Here is a 22,213-nt window from a genome sequence, read left to right on the forward strand (position 1 = left end):
ATCAAAACTGTGAAATATACCACGAAATTAAGAATTTCTTTGATTTTGTGGTGTAAAGTATCATGAATAATCCATATTGAACATATTCATTACTCTATCAGTTTGATTTAAAAAGAACAAGCACACTTCCGGTGGATAATTATTTTCTATTCACATTTTCCAGATTTTGGCGAAAGTCTACCCGAGAATGGCTGGGGAGATATGACATATAAAGAGAAATATTGCCCTATCTACTTATGCTATTATGAACATAAATTAAGAACATTGATTGATATCATTAATTAAGATTCGCTGGAATTTGTAGGGCGTAAAACGTGTTGCGCGAATCGTCTCCTCGAGTTTATGATTTCATTTCCGGGTTTCCCCGGTCGTTCATGATTTCCCCTCAGGTTCTGATTTTCCCATAGATTTCAGGAGACGAAATTGTCCCTTTACGTTGGGCAGTACGTAATTAACACTTTGTTATACGGGGCCGCGGTGGCCCAGTGGTTAAGATGTCCCGATACTTTATCACTAGCCCTCCACCTCTGGGTTGCTAGTTCGAAACCTACATAGGACAGTTACCAGGTACTAACCGCAGGCCGGTGGTTTTTCTCAGGTTACTCCGGCTTTCCTCCACCTCCAAAACCTGGTACGTCCTTAACTGACCCTGGCTGTTAATAAGACGTTCAACAAAAACAAACCCTTATATACGAAAGCTTATTCATGCATTACGCAATATATATTTAAAATGATGATATCGTTTGAATTATAGAAACAAAACTGTGTTTAAACTGAATGTAACAAGGATTGTAACAAGGCTCAGTTAACATGACCTTTACGTTAAGGGTATTATCGACTCCTGCATAAAATCTAATTTTAGACTTGACTTCAATCACTATAGACGTATACTTTACTAGGTCATGAACATTGTTACAGAACCAATCAATTAATTAATGTAAAACAAACAACCTTGGTGAATAAATTAAATCAGATATCCCTAGGGAGCCATTGGAGGAAGGGAACAATATTAATCACAATAACTAGACTTCTCGGGGCTAGGGAGTTAGATAGAGACTATGATACCCTGTTTAAACTGTTTCCCTAATGTCATAATAACACAATAGGAATTGTTTGCCCTACGTTACTTATCACTGGAACTTCAAACTTGGGGAATGTAACACCTTTCTTATTACATTATTATCTTTGCATTCTTGAATGTGATTTCACATCCAGTGGGGGGCTGTACTTTACCGAATTGTCCGGTTACGAGTTAGATACAGTAGGGACAAATTTATATAAATTGCATCATAAAGCTGTTTAGTCATTTTAGGACTCATCAGTGATGTCGAGGACCCAAGGGCTCATCATAGGGGTGACCAGAATCACGAATTAGGCCGAAAGATATATAAAAAAGAGGAACATTTCAGAATTAGATATATCTGTACCACGATACTCCTCGGTCTACTGGTGGAGCAACAAGACAAGCCAAGTTGTCATTCATTCTTGGATCGAGGTGGATTGAGGGCCTAGCTTGTAAAACAAATAAGATATATCATGACTGGAAGTCATAGTTCAGATATCTGGTTACTCTTGATTCCATAGAAGAATTGCGTCAACTTAATTTAAGTAGCAACTTGACTTGCCATATACAAACCCACCCACCTAGGTCGTAGACGAGTCGGATTCTTTAAAATGTTTCTAATTTCAACAATTCAGGCTGTGTAAATCATACAAAGTGTGATTCGTCATCATACATTATCTTTTCTGCTGCAGCTATGGCAACCATTCTTTCTACAAGTATAATTTCGTTGAATAAGCTTCAGATAAATAAAAACAATTATAATTAGTATTTGAATTTTGATTCTTATATCTTGAAGTGCAGAAGAGAAGTTAGGAAGAATAATCACAGTTGATATTTAAATTCATATCGTATTTGAAATTTCTTATTTTATCTATGTTTTATCATATTATGACCATCAGTGTCTTGTAAGCATCGTAAGTGAGTATATTGGCATTATTGAAATAAGTATCGGTTATTGATGTTGTCATGAATATTACTCCATTTGACGTAGGTATTGTGTGTGTTTATCCTGTATTTTGGAATTATGCAGTTGTTATGCAAAGTGTTTGACGATAACGATCTGGATAATACCTTAAAACAAGTACACAGTATGACAACATTGTACCACCTAACTACAGCGACTGAGCAAGGCTTCAGTCGATGACACAGCTGGCCAAGCTATCATCACATAGCTAACTAACAATTGAAATAGACAATGCCGAAGTATTGACAATGCTAAATCCCAATAATGTAGTTATTCAAGTTTTACAGTATCTGTAATTGAAGATAAAAATCCATTTGCTGTTAAAACAGTATTCGTGTCTTTTGTTCAATTTGACAAGTAGTATAACGTCACAGTTCTTTAGTAGATGTGTACAGTCTGTGCCGAAATGATATTCGATGTTCATTTCAGCTGAATAGTAGTATTATACTAGGCTTACATACGACTATGTCTTTTCATTATCACATACAACATCGCTACTCAAAGACCTCTAGTCAGTACCAAAATGTTCATTTCAAATTGAAACTGATTACCTGTATTATACTAGTGTATGGACGCGCGTTACATATGACAATGTCTTTTCAAAACCTACTATAGGATATAATGATATTACTCAAAAAGCTCAGTACATACCGAAATGCTATTTCATGTTCATGTCGGATTACAATTGAATAGCAGTACCATTCAAGGGTTATAGTCACATTTCACATTGGGATATCATTTCAAAGTCCAGTGGTAAGGATAATGCTCAAGTGATGTACCATTTGATTGACATGCTGACCTAGATCATTGATCGTGCGTTTCAATCGATAAACTAAGTTGCCTATGTAAAGAGAAAATTCCAGTCTTTTATAACGGCATCCCAATTAATTATCTCGCTTAATCTGATCATTCATTAATAAAAAAAAGAGATAAAAAACTAATGAAAAGGTATGAAAACATTCATATTATATATTTATTTACAAACCACAACAGAATAATATTATTTTTTTTGCGAAAGGTGTTTTACAACATGACCGACCGCTTTCAGCATTTCTCCATTCAGCGAATACATAAATAATTCATTACATTTAATTTGCAACTCTGCTTGAAATAGACGATCGTATATCGGTCGATATTGATTTTTTTCACTGTCATAAATCATTTCATTCTTTAATGCTCGTCAAACAATATGCGACAATTGGACACGGTTACGCTTACTGCTACTATACTATATGTGATTAATTACAAGCATACTAATGAGTTATTAAAAGGGTCATGTATGTTAACAGCTTTTGTACATCCATTCCACTTAAAATTCTTAAACTATTATTTGTAAAAAAAAATTCAGAAATACTCAGTTTACATAGAGCGCCAATTTGAAATGAAAACAAATACTCGTTGTCTCATTATATTTGTTTCCATTGATTCCCACTAGTCATTATATCAAATGACGTCATCCTAACTATGCATTGGACATCCGGGACCTGGTCACCAGGGTGATCAGATTTATATATTGATAAACAATATAGCCGGCCCTCTGTGTTGTTCTCGTTAAAAAAAGATCTACCACAGGCAGGAAATTGAGAACATGGTATGAGTTACTCCTCAATTGATGGTGTTGGAAAAACTGAAACCAAGTTATGCATGTATGATTTATGATTTCCTATCACATTCATCAGTTTATATTTCGTTACATTTTAAGTGCAATACCAGAAACGTTTATATATATTGTCATTGACATCGGTCCATTGAATCTATTTGGAAATGTCGTTTCCATCCATTTGGTACGCCGATTGTTCAATACGCATAACCAATCGTAAATCAAACAGCCGTAACCGGTCACTGTTCAAACAACAATTACCAATCGCTGATTAAACAGCCCTAACCAATCACAGATCAAATAGCCGTAACCAATCACCGATCAGATAGAAGTAACAAATCTCAGATCAAATAGCCGTAACCAATCACCGATCAGATAGCAGTAACCAATCTCAGTTCAAATAGCCGTAACCAATCGCAGATTAAACTGCCGTAACCAATCTCAGATCAAATAGATGTAACCAATCGCATACCAAATAGCTGTAGCCAATCACAGATTAAACAACCATAGCCAATCACAGATTAAACAACCGTAACCAATCACAGATTAAACAACCATAGCCAATCACAGATTAAACAACCGTAACCAATCACAGATTAAACAACCATAGCCAATCACAGATTGAACAACCGTAACCAATCACAGATTAAACAACCATAGCCAATCACAGATTAAACAACCGTAACAAATCACAGATTAAACAACCGTAACCAATCACAGTTCAATAGCTCTCACCAATCCCTTTCTACATTTTCATATTTCTGGTTTGAGATATTTGAGATCTGTAATGGGCTGACATTTCAAAATAACTGAATATGCAGAATAATGCAGACATTTTTGTTTACTATGGAGAATATACGGTAGGGCTACGTAACCGAAAGGTCTAGTCCCGGCATGGGCACTGTGTCGTATCCATGCACAGGATGTTCGTTCCAGTAGACTCAGCTCTAAACGAGTAAGTGGTAGGGGAGCACAAGAAATGTCGTGTGTAAGCCGTTACCACTGAAATGGCAGCTCCAGCTGTTTGGTCCCAATGGAGTTGGAAAAGACATTAGCTATAGCTTCTAAAGACATGATTGCCACATAAACTGTTTATGAAACGCTTTGAGACTATATTGCTGTGATATAGCGGTATATAGAAAACCTATTTTTATATTTCCTTATTTATATCAAAACAATAGATCAGATTAAGTTTATATATTATCAACACTCATGTTGAGGAGCATTATACTTATGGAGGCATTTTTACACTAACAGTAGATCTAGTGAAATACAACCCACTGTGACGACGAAATCCGCTGAAGCGGTGTGATGCTAAAATGATTTGATCAAGGTTGGAATTGACTGATTAGTCACATCCTGTTTTTTACATATTGAGACTCTATGAAGTATCTTGTAGGACAGTATATGTGAAAGGGCCAGTATCTCCAAAACAAAGTAACTCATTTTTCTGTTGTTTTTTAATGAAAAAATGCCAGTAGTGACTTTTATACATTTAATTGAAAGTTGATATCATATTATAACATTGCGTTTTAAATGCATTTCAACATGTGTTCTAACAAGCGGTGTTACGTTTGTTGAAATGATAGTACATGTATTTACATAGTAACTTTCCCTAAAGGTCTCTGTTGATAACCATTGATGCATAAAGAAATAATAATACAGAAATTCTCAAAGGCGTTTAGACATTGGAATACTATACAGAGATATACTTGTGAACACAAAAGTGTCTTAGGTATTTATTATTCATAAACCTCCTGAATAATCAAATACTCCAACACAACGCTTATAGATTTATTTAGCAGTTATATATTTAAGATGGCTGAGGATTGTACTAACGACACACAAGCTACTTGCACATATTTAAAATCAATTTGACATTTAGATACAGTAGACCAAAAATGAATTAGACTGCTTCATACGGCTGTTTCATCCTTCTGATAATAAGGGCCTAACGTATTCATGATAGGAGGCCACGAGAAGCTCGAAATAATCAATAATACCATAATTCAATCATTTTTTAATTTTTACATTTTCTACACGAAATAAATATTTTTCTCACATCAAGTCGGCAGTTTTCAATCTTTAAAGTATTCCAGCTGTTGAGAGTCTTGGAGAGTACAATAAAAGAAGCGAATCTCTTTCTGTGTGTCACAAATAAAAAGGTTGTCTGCGAGAAAAGCATTTTTGCCGCACGTGTATGAAAACAAAAATGTTGTCCTTTTTGCCGCGCAGAAAAACAAAACAAAACTAAACAACAAAACAACAAAAACAACAAAATGTGGTTTTTTTCCGGGTTCGGACAATTTTTATTCGGAAGTTGTGTTTGCATTTTTTTTTCTATTTCCTGTATGTTTTACATGTCTTTATACATTTGAGAATGATATATCATTGTCCACGTGATTTCTAAAGTATTTTATTGATTTTATGATGAATTGAAGAGTATTAAACACAGTGATAGTAAATATTGATATTAAGGTGTACCCACACTGCTAAAAAGGTCCATTCAAATTTGATTAAGGTATGCATATCTGTAATTATGATTGCTATCACGTTATCAAGCAATAAATCACGAAGAGAAGATCGTGTCTTGATAACATACACAAACATACTGTTATTTATTAATAAATTATCCGTAGGTTGTTTAAAATAGACAGCAGCTTTTCTACTTAAACCATTTTTAAATCATTTACATCTTGCTTTACGCTGGGAATCCTACGAACAAATACGAGACACTATGATCGAAATCTACACTGCCTTGACTAAGGCACCAAGTGTATAGTCTGAGCAGCTGTAAAGTTGGCGATCACATTTGTGCATAGGTGTGTCAACCCTGTTCATTGGTGACTCGGTGCAACGAGAACGAAATGTACACATATTGCTTGTAATAATAATATATTGATTACTTAATGCATCAAATATATATCATGACATCCATTGTAGATGTAAGAACATCACACAAGCATAATTTTAAAATGTTTTATTTACATGATTTTATTGTATGCCTATATATTCGTCTGTTGGGTCGGGATTCCACTATTGCTTCTCATCCGGAACTCCTTGCGGAGTCTAATATTAACCTATGTCATGAGTGTACAGATAACCGCAGATAATATGGAAATGCAGTTCTGACGGAGCAAATCGTCACACAAATTAGTGCATTTGAAAAAGTTTTTAAAATTGCTATTTGGCTCAGTCACATTTTAACAAATTTGTAGTTATATTATGAAAATGTAGAACACCAATATAATGAAAATTATATCAGGAAATCTATTACTATAAAAGTACATATTTTAGTGGTAATCTTATTTTAGTGTTTTTTTGCGTTAGAAGCATTCCGCTAAATTATGATTGCATAAATTGCACTTTCTATGCACTTTCTTTATTAGATAAATAAGTTTTGGCGTTGAGAGTATTAAACAAATCCTAAAATTTTATCTTTGGCAATGGAAACAAAGATGGTGGCCATATTTACTTCATATCGCAGAGGGAAATTTACAAATGCGATCATGATGTCGACCAACAGACAACTGATATAGCTGATTTTTCTTTTTATGAAACTGTAAAAGATTTAAGCAGATCTGATAAAGTATTTGTTATCTTCTAAGTTATAAGGCCATACGCCTGTTGACTCAACAGCTATATTATTAAAGATGTAGTTTGATGAGAGGTGACTTTGTGGTCGTAAATCAACACGTCTCATTTGGAATCGTTATATTTCCTTGTGAAATATTTCTCTATTATTTCCCTAGTTCTTACTTGTAGAACATTACCTCAAACTAACCACAATTTACATTACGGGCAGATTCGATGAAACAGAAGACGCTTATCTTTCTAGAACGCCTGGTCCTGGGGCCCTCCCAAAGGTTATTTTGAAAATATTTTAATTGAAAATGTCTCCTCGTCCTGTCGATTTTAGTTAGATCGACATTTATTGATTTGATATTTATTTCATCGAAAGAGCACACACATCGCTAATAAATAGAACACAATACTATAATGATCAGAAAACTTTATTATTAATTATTCATTTCTAATATAATGGAGTTTGCCAGTGCTTCCTCCGGGTCATTTGTTCAAGTCCGTTATCGTGTGTACAAAATCTCCTATACCCAGCTGCCATTTTGACGGCTGATCTAAATTAAAATGTAGGCCTCTTGACAATTCCAATAAAACATTGACTCAAGTCATGTAAATCAGACAACAAAGCGAGCTGGTGGGTGTTTCATTAACTGTCGCAGACAATGTCGGGATCTATCATGGATAATTTTACCACACGCCTCACAATGATCAACCTATCAACATATCGTTATGCTAAATCTATGTGTAAACCAAATGGGTTCTATACTAACAATTCTGTGTTGCTTTTGAATAATTTATTTATTTATAGATAGGGTTAGAACACTGTCACAGAAGTAATTGTATTTAGGAATTGGTTTATCTATCGTGTTAACTTTTGACGCGAAAAAAATCGTTTCGTCGCGAATTTTATTTTTTCCCTTTAAGAATACAAACCATTAATTTGTTAATTTGATTGTGTCTCATCGGGTGCAAATTACAATTGCTCTTACATTGGAACGTGTATTATTATTTTTATTCTGTTTGATGATTTAATGTGTGAACTAAGGATTGTTGTATCTCCCTGATTACCCAGTGATATTTGCTGTTTGTGATAACCCTGTAATGTTTGTCTTTCTGTGATGACCCTGTTGTATTTGTCTTTCTGTGATGACCCTGTTGTATTTGTCTTTCTGTGATGACCCTTTGGTATTTGTCTTTCTGTGATGACCCTGTGGTATTTGTATTTCTGTGATAACCCTGTTGTATTTGTCGTTCTGTGATAACCCTGTAGTGTTTGTCTTTCTGTGATGACCCTGTAGTGTTCGCTTTCTGTGATGACCCTGTGGTATTTGTCTTTCTGTGATAACCCTGTGTTATTTGTCTTTCTGTGATGACCCTGTGGTATTTGTATTTCTGTGATGACCCTGTGGTGTTTGTCTTTCTGTGATGACCCTGTAGTGTTTGTCTTTCTTTGATGACCCTGTGGCATTTGTCTTTCCATGGTAACCCTGTAGTGTTTGTCTTTCTATAATAACCCTGTGATTATTGTCTTTCTATGACGACCCTGTAGTGTTTGTCTTTCTGAGATGGCCCTGTGTTTTTAGCGCTGCGGTGACCTTATAGTATACGCCCTCTGATAACCATGTGTCAAATATTCCTTTTTGTACTATTTATTCCAATACCTGAAGCTTATTTCTGCATTCTTTACGGGTGGGTCCTTAACAATTTTTGTGAAATTGATAACGAAACATGGCAGATGTACAAGAAAATTGAAAATGAAAAAAGCTTTTTGATATCTTGTTCACTCAAATTAAATTGGAAAAAAAGTCCGCATTGATGTTGGAGCAAAATTTACATACCAACAGTAATTGTATTACAAGTGTACATTTTTATATTTCCAAGCCTGTTGAACGGCTGTAAATCACTTAAAGGCGATACAGAATACCTGTTTAGTTCGATATTCAATAAATGAAAAAGCAGCAGATGTTAGCTGTTTAAACTGATTGTAATCAAACAATGGTAATTACCATACAAACATTTCTATGGAGCATTCGAACAAGAAAAAACAGACTCAAAATGTTACCTCATATGTAATTTATGTGTTGACGTTTACGAGTGATCAATTATACAGCCCTGCTCTGGTAATACTGCACATTGTTTGACACAGCGATGTGCTGCATACCTGTAATTTTCTCCTGTCTGTAATAGAGCTTATGTCAAGCCTGTGTGATCAGCTAGAGAAATTGTTAATTCTGTGGTCGCTAGTGTGGACGAAATCTCTTGCCTACGTAGTGGAGTGTTGTATTCTTACTCCACTTATACAACAATAGTGTATGGTAGTGTTAGTATGCTAGGCACTAAACTATCTAGTCAATATCGGTATGACGCATGACAGGTGTTCATGGTATGAGACGGAGGAAGAAATTAATTATCTCACTGACCATAATTCAGACATGTTCAACCATTTTAAACTATTGCTAATCTATGTGATTAGTCATGTGAAATGACATGATAGATCATGGTGTATGTAACAAATTCCTGTTGACGATGTTCTTTGGAAAGCATGGCGTATGTGAATGGAGTTTTTTTATTTTCACAGTCACAAGTTGCCTACTTGGAAAATTCGGACGGTCGGAGTTTCTGCGATTAGGTAAGTATAAAGAGCACTTTTTACATTGAATTGGTCATGGTAATTCATCAATATTCATCATGTACAACTGCTCAGGTTGGGTAAAGATTCATGGCGTGGAACTGTACAGTAACATTAAATTGCTTTTAACATCTAGTTTAGAAACAAACTACCGAAATCAATACTTTTATTTCGACGTTCGGATAATTGGAAATTCCAGCTCAGTGCTGAGTTATGATGTCGTGTGACATTCGTAATACTTCTTTCTATTACAAAAGGTGAATTAGCATTATTATCGAAAAGTTTCCATAAAATCAATGATTCAGCTCTGCTATTGATCTGCAATCATTCCTTGTATTGTTAAATTCTCATCTTGTGTATAAATTTTCATATTGTTCATTTAACAATGGTCGCACAGTAACAAAAGGGTTTCGTAGTGAATGACGTGCTATTTGGATGTTTAGATACAGTACATAGTTGATGTACTTGTGAGATTGAAGCATTTAGTACATGTATCTTCATAGCTGATGTACTTGTGTGACTTGAGGCATTTGGTTATGTATTTTCATAGTTGATATACTTGTTTAGTTGAAGCATTTAGAACATGTATCTTCACAGCTGATGTACTTGTGTGGTTGAAGTATTTGGTTATGTATTTTCATAGTTGATATACTTGTTAAGTTGAAGCATTTAGAACATATATCTTCACAGCTGATGTACTTGTGTGGTTGAAGTATTTGGTTATGTATTTTCATAGTTGATATACTTGTTAAGTTGAAGCATTTAGAACATATATCTTCACAGCTGATGTACTTGTGTGGTTGAAGTATTTGGTTATGTATTTTCATAGTTGATACAACTATTTAGTTGAAGCATTTAGAACATGTACATACACAGCTGGTGTACTTGTGTGGTTGACGCATCTGGTGTATGTATTTTCATAGTTGATATAATTATTTAGTTGAAGCATTTAGAACATGTACATATACAGCTGGTGTACTTGTGTGGTTGACGCATCTGGTGTATGTATTTTCATAGTTGATATAATTATTTAGTTGAAGCATTTAGAACATGTACATACACAGCTGGTGTACTTGTGTGGTTGAAGCATTTGGTGTATGTATTTTCGTAGTTGATATAATTATTTAGTTGAAGCATTTAGAACATGTACATTCACAGCTGATGTACCTGTGTGGTTGAAGTATTTGGTTATGTATTTTCATAGTTGATATACTTAATTAGTTGAAGCATTTAGAACATGTACATACACAGCTGATGTACTTGTGTAGTTGAAGTATTTGGTTATGTATTTTCGTAGTTGATATAATTATTTAGTTGAAGCATTTAGAACATGTACATACACAGCTGATGTACTTGTGTGGTTGAAGTATTTGGTTATGTATTTTCATAGTTGATACAACTATTTAGTTGAAGCATTTAGAACATGTACATACACAGCTGGTGTACTTGTGTGGTTGAAGCATTTGGTGTATGTATTTTCATAGTTGATACAATTATTTAGTTGAAGCATTTAGAACATGTACATACACAGCTGATGTACTTGTGTGGTTGAAGTATTTGGTTATGTATTTTCATAGTTGATATAATTATTTAGTTGAAGCATTTAGAACATGTACATACACAGCTGATGTACTTGTGTGGTTGAAGTATTTGGTTATGTATTTTCATAGTTGATATAATTATTTAGTTGAAGCATTTAGAACATGTACATACACAGCTGATGTACTTGTGTGGTTGAAGTATTTGGTGTATGTATTTTCGTAGTTGATATAATTATTTAGTTGAAGCATTTAGAACATGTACATACACAGCTGATGTACTTGTGTGGTTGAAGCATTTGGTTATGTATTTTCATAGTTGATATAATTATTTAGTTAAAAGCATTTAGAACATGTACATACACAGCTGATGTACTTGTGTGGTTGAAGTATTTGGTTATGTATTTTCGTAGTTGATATAATTATTTAGTTGAAGCATTTAGAACATGTACATACACAGCTGATGTACTTGTGTGGTTGAAGCATTTGGTTATGTATTTTCATAGTTGATATAATTATTTAGTTGAAGCATTTAGAACATGTATCTACACAGCTGATGTACTTGTTTAGTTGAAGCATTTAGTACATGTATCTACACAGTTGATATACTTGTCTTGCTGAAGTATTTGGTACATGTATCTACATATTTGATGTTCATGCTTGTTGATTTGCCTAGTTGTTCCCACCCCAGTTCTCATTTTGTTGACTTTACCCAGATTTGATCCAGATGAAGCAGAAGACGCTTATTACCCGGGACATCTGGTCCAATTTTCTTGTTTTGTTTTCTAGAGTATTCATACAAATCTATATTTTGTTCGTACTTTGCCTTGGTTTTATCAATTTTGAAATAGAATTACGAATTCGTTATCATGTCGGTATTCCCTCTCGTGCTTGCAAATGTACTAGTGTGGATGAAGTATATATTTATATGTAGATGTAAATCATGTATATATGATAAACAGCACAGGATATGTCAAATGATGACCCTAAATCTGCATCATACAACTGTTCGTCCTAATATGACTCGTCAGTGATGTTAAATATAGCACGCGGAGGATGTCAGACAAATTCACTATCACGTGGTATCTAATTAGCATGCACTATGCACGGAATCCGGTTATTGAAGCGGTGCCTGCGAACCTAGTTAGTCACGTGGTCGTCACAAAATACTACATTAACACTTCCTCAGTGAATTTGTCGGTGTCTCGGTTTTAGAAATTGTTCTAAGAGGTGAGCTCGATACGGACGCTGGGCATGCTTCAAAATTGATGAATAATGGCGTACAGCCTTCTGATGTAGCTGTGCCCAACGGGATTTGTTATCTGCATAGATGATTGATTTCACCAGGTTTAATGAAAGAATACCAATAAAAGAATGATTAGCTGGGAATAAAAATATAGATCGGAAGTGTTGCAACAAGTAAAGCATGAGGCATTAAGGAACCTCCTGATTTACGACAGGTCCGAATTGGTGTGTATTCTGCCGAAGCCAAGAAGCAGTATGCAGCAGGTTAATCTAAGCTAGGTTTCTCCATGTTTGATTTGAGCGCAACGTCCTGGCAACAGACAGGATATGTAAGGACATCAACAGAAAATAACGAAAACAACAGAGAATGTTGACATAATAACAAAACCCTAATTTCAACTCAGCTTCAAAAAAACGATGGCAAAATATTGAGAAAAGCAACAGAGAATACCGACTTAATAGCGAAACTTTAATTCTAACTTAACCTCAATAAAACGATGGCAAAATATTGAGAAAAGCAACAAATAATACCGACATATTAACGAAACCGTAATTATAACTCAAATCGCTAACACGAGTTCAAAATAGAAAAGGTACTGCTTGGAGACCACTGAAAAAGTACAATAATAGGACAGGCATAACAGGACCATGTGTTTCGGAAGATTAAGTGTCTTCTACTTTATTGAGGGTACCCACCATGCAAAACTACTTCAAATTCGGGTTAAGCAACATTCTTCAAACGCTTAAATGAAATCTAGGTTGGTGACAATTCACAACGTAGAAAGAGAGAGAGGGGAAAAAAACAAAAGTAAGGAATTTAATCTCAGGAAAATCTGGACGTATTAGAAAGCTGACATCAGAGACTTATTTGGTCTTTCTGAGGTACCCTAGGGGGAAAACACAGCGGGCCGTATTATCCGCCTACAACGATTGGTGAGATTTCACTTAGTTGTTCATTCTCAGATTCTCAGATATCCTCTAAACAGACAACATTGTAGAAAGTTGTTCATTCTCTACAGGAGGGATCACAATATCCTGTTCAACATGCAACACTGTCCCTTTTGGAAAAGCCTGGCATATTTTGCTCTTGCAATTTTTAATTCAAGTTAAATGATTTTGAATAGACTTTTTTTTGAAAACGTCTACTTATTTTCAGATTTCGAATATAAAGCGTACAGTTGTGAATATGAATAGAAGTAAATAAGATAAGATATGAATATGATTAATAATAATTAATTAATAATAGTAGAAATTAAAGATGTTGATTATGAATCAAAGCTGTTAATTACAAATCAAAGATGTTAATTATAATTCAAAGATGTTAATTATTGATCAAAGATGTCCAATATGTATCAAAGATAATTAACATAAAAAAGATATTAACTCAAAAGCTGGTTGACACAACATATTGAATACAACAGTTTTAGTCTGTCTAGACACATCGAAAACCCCAAAATCAGTTATAATACACAGCCGCTGAAAAGAAGAGGTTGGAATGTCCTTATTAGTATCAACATGCAATCATGCAGTGGGCTTAGCAGGTAGTTTCGTATTTTAAACCTGAAAAAAAATGAAATAAAAATAAAAACAAAACAAAAACATCTCTCTTATGGATGGCGAAAATGTTTGTGATTGAAACCATTGACAACGTCAGGATTGATATGGCGAAGACTTATCCCAATTAATAAATTAATATTAACGCTGGGTCAAATTGCTTACAAATATACGTCGTGGAATGGCATAAAAGCATTGAATCATTTTTATTTGCTATGTTTCGGAAATATTGTCGAAATCAATGTCGGTATTTTTTTTCATCCTGTTGATCGAATATTCGATTTCAATTGAGTGATGTGTTGTAATCCTGGCGAACAAGCTTTATGAAAAAGTAATGCTTGTTCTGAATAGACGTCCGGTCAGGGACCATTATTGTAATATTTCTATATCAAATCGATAAATCTAAATCAATAAGCATTTCAATTAAAAGCAATCAAGCTTTTTGTACTAATATATTTAAACAGGCCATGCGTAACTATAAGTACAGAATGTTTCAGTTCATTAATTATTGAATGACGAGTTTTATAAAAATGATTTGCGTAAAAGGAAATATGCATGTTATATGTTGAATTGTATAGATTGTGAATTTCGATATCTCTATAGATGACGAATGAGTGTGAAACAGGATACCGACGTTAGGGATTCGATAGAATGGATGGCAAATAATAGAATTAAAGCTGTCTGTTGTGCCCTAATGAAATGCTCTACTGGGAAGATGTGCTTGTAAAGAGATCTTGTTTAAACATTATTATTGTATTAGTGGTACAGCTAAAATGGAGTTGAAGCGTTTGTCCGAGCGTAATTACAACGATCATGACATTAGGGCCGCGGGGGCCGAGGGGTTAAGGTGTCCCGACACGTTTTCACTAGTCCTCCACCTCTAGGGTTGCGGGTTCGAAACCCGCGTGGGACAGTTGCCAGGTACTGACTGTAGGCCGGTGGTTTTTCTCCGGGTACTCCATCTTTCCTCCACCTCCATAACCAGGCATGTCCTTAAATGACCCTGGCTGTTAATAGGACGTTAAACAAAATAAACCAAATCAAACCAAACATCACGCCGTTAGTCTTTTCAATCAACATATGTTATATATTTTTTTTTTCAAGCAACAAAACCGGCCATATATAGATTTTGTCAAAGGTTATCATTAAGTAGTGGGTAGAAGTTTTTGAAGTTCATCAGGATAGGATGACATTTTTTAAAATATTTAGATCAGTTAAAACACGTTGGAAACTCTTTGTGACATAACGCAACACGATTCCTACTTTGAGAACGTGACATTTAATATGGTTTGTTCTAGACTTTAATGGTGGGTGCTACCGTTCCGGAACTTCTTTTCATTCTTTACCATAATACACATGTGTTTCACAAGTAAAAGCTTTTAACATACGCAGTGCATACCATCGATTATACATTATTACAAACCTCGTGATAACCATTCTAACAATGAACTAGTTTTAAAAATTGTTGTATGTCGACTTTGAATCTTATCAATAGATATGCGAAGCGGCAAATGGAAATGAAAAAAAAAGTTTGTGATGCTAGATTCTTTATATGTATATCAAGATAAATTGATTTTTACTTAGCAAATACGGAACGCTGTCTGTTTGATAATAAGGGGATAATCACACTATCCATACTGTTTTGATTTTGTTAAAATACAATGAATATTTGCTTCCGTTAAATATATGTGGATTTGGCGAATTTTGATATTTTCATAGGAAAATATAAAACAATCATTGACTTGTTATCTACATAAATGACGCGAAAATGATCGATTAGTTAAAAAAGATATGCTTTAATGATCTGTTATGGTTGAAATAACTCAATTATATCCAAAAAGGTTCATCGGTTGGTTTAAAGATATTTTCGAAAGATTTTTCTATCTTTAACACAAACAGCGATTGAAATCCTTTGTTGACAATTTCGAAATCTTATTCAACGAAAAATTACCAACGGTTAAGGCATCGACAATGTACTCTTTACTTGAAATAGATAGTTTTGAAACCTCGCAATCACAGTTTCAATGGCTGCCTGTGTTTAATATAAGCATCTTTCCAATTTAGCTATATATAGAACATGACGTATGTGGTTGCTCTTCCGGACCATCTGGTCTTTTGTCCCAGTACATTTTCAGTGATTTTCATGTCAATCTTTTGTGAATGTCCTTTGTTCTTGTGGCTAGTGTTTCCTTATCACCACCCTAATTCTCATTATTTGAGAATGTGACCCGCGGATTTGACCTAGATTTGTATGGTGGGTGTCGTCAATAAAATATCAGACGCGTACTCTGTCGGAGCTCCTGGTTTTATTCTCCTTGTACTTTTTCAATGGTCTCCATGTAAATCTATATTTAGAATTACACGATTTTGTTGACTCGTGTGGTGCCATGCTAATTATAGATAATTATGCAACATTTCCAACAACATTCAGAAATCCACGTGTGTATTTAATGAACTGTATTATCTGGCGGAGATGTTGTGAAGTACAAAGTCGGAAAAGATATTCTTTGATCGTTGACACAGAGAATGAATGTGCATAGATGTTATGAAGCACAATTCATTTGCATAGTATTCATTGCCACAGATGACACAATGCAATCTCACATCTGATGGCGAAACAATTATATAAGGACTATAACACAAAGCGTCATCCGAAATTCAAATCACTGGAATTGTATGCAAGACAATGCATTAATGGATCAATAAACGAAACGTTAAGTATCAATGCTTATCTAAAGATGAAATGTGTATGATGATCACACACTTTCTATTTTGTTTGCCGTAGTATAAGTAATTTGAAACAAAGACTACAGATATAATAGCAAAGCTTTCTGATGAATGAATAAGCTAATAAGGTAATAAGCATAATGAATAAGCTGCCACCGCCGAAGTTCACATTTTGAGAATGTGATATAACCCGGATTTTACCTAGATGAGTACTGTGTGTCGTCGAAGAAATAGAAGACGCTTACTTTTCCGGAGTACTTGGCCTTTTTATCTTTGTACTTGTTAAATGGTTAAACAGAACGATTTTCGACATATCGTTATATATATTTCTATGAAGCATATTAATTTAAACTGTTTTTCTTTTCGCTTATCCGACCCAATATTTCATTCATTAAACTTTGCTGAATTGTTGTCTGTGAGCTCGATATTCAAAATAATAATCTACTCAATGAAATTTGGAAAGGCAATCAGGTTATTTTTAGTACGACCATCAATTTCGATTTCATTGCAATAGAGTCCAAGCGGAGCAGTCTTCTAAGGTGTGAAATTTGACCATATTTTGTGACCTTGACGTTTGGATGTTATCCTCAAAACCTAATATTATCATTAACGATAAATAGATTTCTGTAAATACAATAAGATACAGTCACCGGGAAATAAAAATCTTTGACCCGGAATAGTAAGAATGAATGGTTTATTATGTTTTCCCAAATTAAGACATGCATTGAAATAAAATAGATTATGAAATATAATAGAAAATGTAGCTATGGTTGAACTAGGAAAACACACCGACAAGATAACAGTTGATTTGATAAAAGTGGTTTATTTTCATGTTTAAACATTAACGTGACCCAAAATGACCGAATACCTTATATACTATATTGACCTTCTAGCGAAGGTTTCAGATGAGAAATACCATAAATCTATAGTTTCACCTGATTTTCACTAATGTAAACATCTTGCTATGGTACATCGATACCCATGGGTCATGATAGGGCTAGTACACACATTCACAATAGAATCCATTATACTAATTGTTTGCAGGGGAAAGGACGAGAAGGTAACATGTCATAGTGCAAAATGTTTGTCCAAGAAAAGGGTGGAATGTCCACTATGGACACGCCAAAGAGTTTATTGTTTGTCTGAGAACGATCGCAACGTTCGTTACGACAATAGCCATACTATAAACTGTTTGTCCTGGAAAGCTCAAATTGTCAATCACCGTAACAAATCTATCTATTAAAACTCGGAATGTCAAACACAGTTAAAAGTGTTAGTATTAATTGTTTGTCCGGGATAACTCTGAATTTTCACAAAGGTAAAAGTTACCATGTTAAATGTTTATCCGAGACATGATGGAATGAACACTAGGAACAAATTGATTATACCAATTGATTTTAAAGGAGGAAATTGATGTATTCGGAATGAGATATTTGTTCACAAAGTCAATCCTGAATTTGCAGTATGTATCTCAAAACGGTAATATTTTAGATAACTATCCCCTATGTTAATACATGTACCAGTATTCGCGGGAAACATTTTAACTTTATTTAATGACTTTGCGCTATTTTCAAAGCATTGTCTCTTGATGTTTTTTGTGTGTAATTTCTTAATTCTGTGTTCATGTGGTATCCAAATGCGTATTTCTGTACTCCCTAATAATGGTGACTGTTGGCACACTAGCACCACAAGTTTCAAGAGATGGGGGTTTACGTAAATATTTACAATTGAAATAATGAAATTATGGCATTTTTTCATTATTTTAATTGTAAATATTCAATTTCCTTGTACAGTATGAAAACATGTTTGATATCCATTGATATGCGCTCTGGTTCCGTATAACTACCTCAGTTTTTATTTAGAGGACATGGCATTACAAGTATTTAATATTTAGGTTTACGTAGCATTCACTTTGTACATGTTCTGTGATTTTCGTGTAAACAATTAGTGTTTATTTATGTTATGGTATTATTTCATCGATTTTGAGCTTTGATTATGCGTTATTTACACATCGGCTTGTTTTATCGTTATTTGTCAGATACGAAATAATACAGGCAACAAAACTCGGTAAATTATGTTTGTTATATCATAGCCGTATGAAAGTAGCATTATTGTCGAGAAAAGCAAATAAACGTGCTCGATTTTGTTGGGGACGTTATGTAATTATAAAGATCAGAACACCATTATTTTCACACCTCAAGAGACGCGCCAAGCGTTGTGTAAACATCACCCAATAACATTCAATACATTTAATATTACGAAAACTTAATGGACAATATCGTTTACACAATTACATCAGCATATTGAATTTAATTTCATTACAAATGTTCAAATGTCAAAACATTATCAATAATCTGTCTGAAACATATTTAAATCGATTGCCTTTCATCGCACAAAGCTGTAAATGGAAGTACAACAGAAGGTCGTGTTAAGTGGATTTAATCGGTGTAATTGCTGCTTTTCATGACAATCGTTGAAACCCGTGTTTGGAGATATTTGTTTTGAAGTTTCTATGACTTTTCCATGTTGGAACATTCAAGATTTAAAGATGATTTTCTCTGTTACGTATATGTTTTTCATAATGTTATACGTTCTCCTTATTAAAATGATATTTTTCTTCAAACCGACAAATTAAAATCATTATATTTTTCAAATCGAATTATGAAAATAGCACCGCTGAAATATAAGACGCCCATTTTTCCAGAGCGCCTGGTCTTATTCTTCGTGTACTGTCTAATAATGAACTCATAATCTTACAGACAAAGTCTCTTATGATAGATTTACTGGTTTGGGAAATGTCACCTGGCAAGGCTCTGACTTTATTAACCTGGTCGTGTGACATACAGACATGTCCCGTGCATGTGTTGACACATAAATTATTCAATATTTGCTTGACATACAAACGCTTGGATAACAGCTTAAGCCCGCCATTTATGTGCTGGCAGGGAACAGTCAATGTGTATAACTGAAAGTATTGATTTTAATTTTGTTTGTTTGAAATGTCTGTCTAATGTTTACACTTATCGAGTACATCTTCCATTTACTACACAGTGTTGAAACCAAGTAGACAACGGAGGAGTCTCAATGTCTGATCGGGATAGGAGAGTTGAAATATCACTGTTGTTTAATTTCATAATTGTCATAAAAAGGATCATGAAACATCATTGTATACTCAAATGAGTTACAACGTGGCATGCTGGTAACGGCAAACGTCCGGGACAAAAGTCCACAAGCAGTGACCTCCATCAGGAAGCTGAAATGACTTCAGCAAAGATGTTAGCAACTTTCATACAAATAGAGTCACAATATGCAGATAAAGTAGATCTAAACTGAATTATTGAGATTATCCTATGACCTTTGACCTTCCCCTAAGACTGGTTCCTATGATCATGTCGTTACGAGTTCGTCTGTCACCAAAATATACATACAATGTATCTTATTTTAGAATCCAGAAAAATATATTTGAAAATTCAAAGATAATAAACAGAAATCATTGTAACAAACAAATCGTAAGTAATGTAACATAAGCATTATAACAATATCCTAGTTACCGTATTTGCATCAGTAACACGTTAGCTGCCATTTTTGTTTGAGTTGGCTGCCAAATTTTCAGCCTACATTTCTACTACGAAAGCATGTATGTGCAAAAGGACCTAAAACCAATTAAAAAGATGTAAATAGATAAATATAAGGGACAAGTAACCGATACGACTCTTGGTTTTGTAAATTTTTCGAACCTACATTCAATTACCAATTGGAAGGAAGCATGGGCTTCAAGTTCAATTTCAATTTCAACATATTTTATTGACTGATGTTATATCAATATAGGATTGGACATCAGGCAGAGCCTATATAAGTCCTCTCCTTACATAAAACAGGTAAACAAACTTAAACATATTTACATAGAACCAATATGGATAATACAATGAGAAGGGAGGTATCTTCTTAGATTGTTCTGATTCTTATATGATTAGAAGAAAGAAACTTCTTAAAAGATGATTGAATTGTTGTGAAATGTATATGTATGCCTATTTGGTCAAATTGAGTTTATTCCCCCAACGGCTACAGGCCGACAGTCCATATGTATATAACATAATAGCCATACACTGATGGGCTTCACGTCTTATGCATGACGTAGTGTTTTGTCATGATCGTTTAAATGTTTGACGTAGTGTTTTGACATGATCGTTTAAATGTTTGACGTAGTGTTTTGACATGATCGTTTAAATGTTTGACGTAGTGTTTTGTCATGATCGTTTGAATGTTTGACGTAGTGTTTTGTCATGATCGTTTAAATGTTTGACGTAGTGTTTTGTCATGATCGTTTGAATGTTTGACGTAGTGTTTTGGCATGATCGTTTGAAGGAAGTTTAGGTTTTTATCATGGCCACCAAGGTGAACAACAAAACATTGATATCAAACAATAGATTATCTAAATAACAACAAACGAAATATAATCATACAAATATAGATTTCACAAAAGAAGTGTTAGATGAAGATGAAAAAGATTCCCGGATTCAAACAGATTTTATTGTCCAAAATAACAAATGGATGAGAGACAAGTTCTTACAGCTTACGCGGTGTTCCAAATTTAGGATTCGTTGAGAACTATGAAACATTTCCCCCAAATATAGAACACATCCTACTATACAAAGTCGCTCAATAGTGTTGGTACACAACAACCCGCCTGAACTGGTCGCCATTTATATATGAGATTTTTTTTTTTTTTGATAAAAACTGTGTTTTTAGGATAATATAAGCTTTTGTACTATAAGTAGGACGTAACACGGAATCGAAGTAGGTTGCGTGACAGCTGCTCTTATTTGCATACTATTTATAGAATTAAAACACGACTCGACTATCGTTGACCTCATTTCAAAAATGAAACCAAAAAAGCTACCAAGGGAATAGATGGGATGTTACATTATTTGTACGTTAGGATTAAATTCCAACTAAATATACAACTGTGGTTTACTATATTGATTAGTAACTTTTGTCTGCTGTCAAGGATGGAATAGATAATTAACCTAATTAACTAATAACTTAAAGTGTGATGTTAAACATTATATGGCAGAACTAATCAAGGGAGAACAATTTTCCAAATCGATATTTTTCATACTGTACTTATTTAAAAATTCAAATTTCTCAAGTTAACTGCCGTTAGGTGACTCATACTAAACTTTATTTGGATTTTAATATTTAGATCCAGGTAGCTCCACACTTTTGGGGAAAATCTATGTCATTTTTTTCTAAATAATTCTATTTTCTTGATTTTTTCACCTTAATTTCAAATTCGGGAAGAAAAATGATG

General features: G+C 34.1%; 1 protein-coding gene across 1 annotated transcript in view; it reads left to right on the forward strand.

The window, feature by feature from the left end:
* LOC117342315 overlaps positions 1–22,213 on the forward strand; it is a 63,604-nt gene that overhangs the window by 9,412 nt on the left and 31,979 nt on the right. The window contains exon 2 of the mRNA XM_033904435.1: positions 9,788–9,838. Within this exon, the coding sequence (XP_033760326.1) occupies positions 9,788–9,838 (51 nt within the window). The remainder of the gene's footprint in view (positions 1–9,787; positions 9,839–22,213) is intronic.

Source organism: Pecten maximus, chromosome 14 (assembly GCF_902652985.1).
Source record: "Pecten maximus chromosome 14, xPecMax1.1, whole genome shotgun sequence".
NCBI classification, from domain to species: domain Eukaryota; kingdom Metazoa; phylum Mollusca; class Bivalvia; order Pectinida; family Pectinidae; genus Pecten; species Pecten maximus.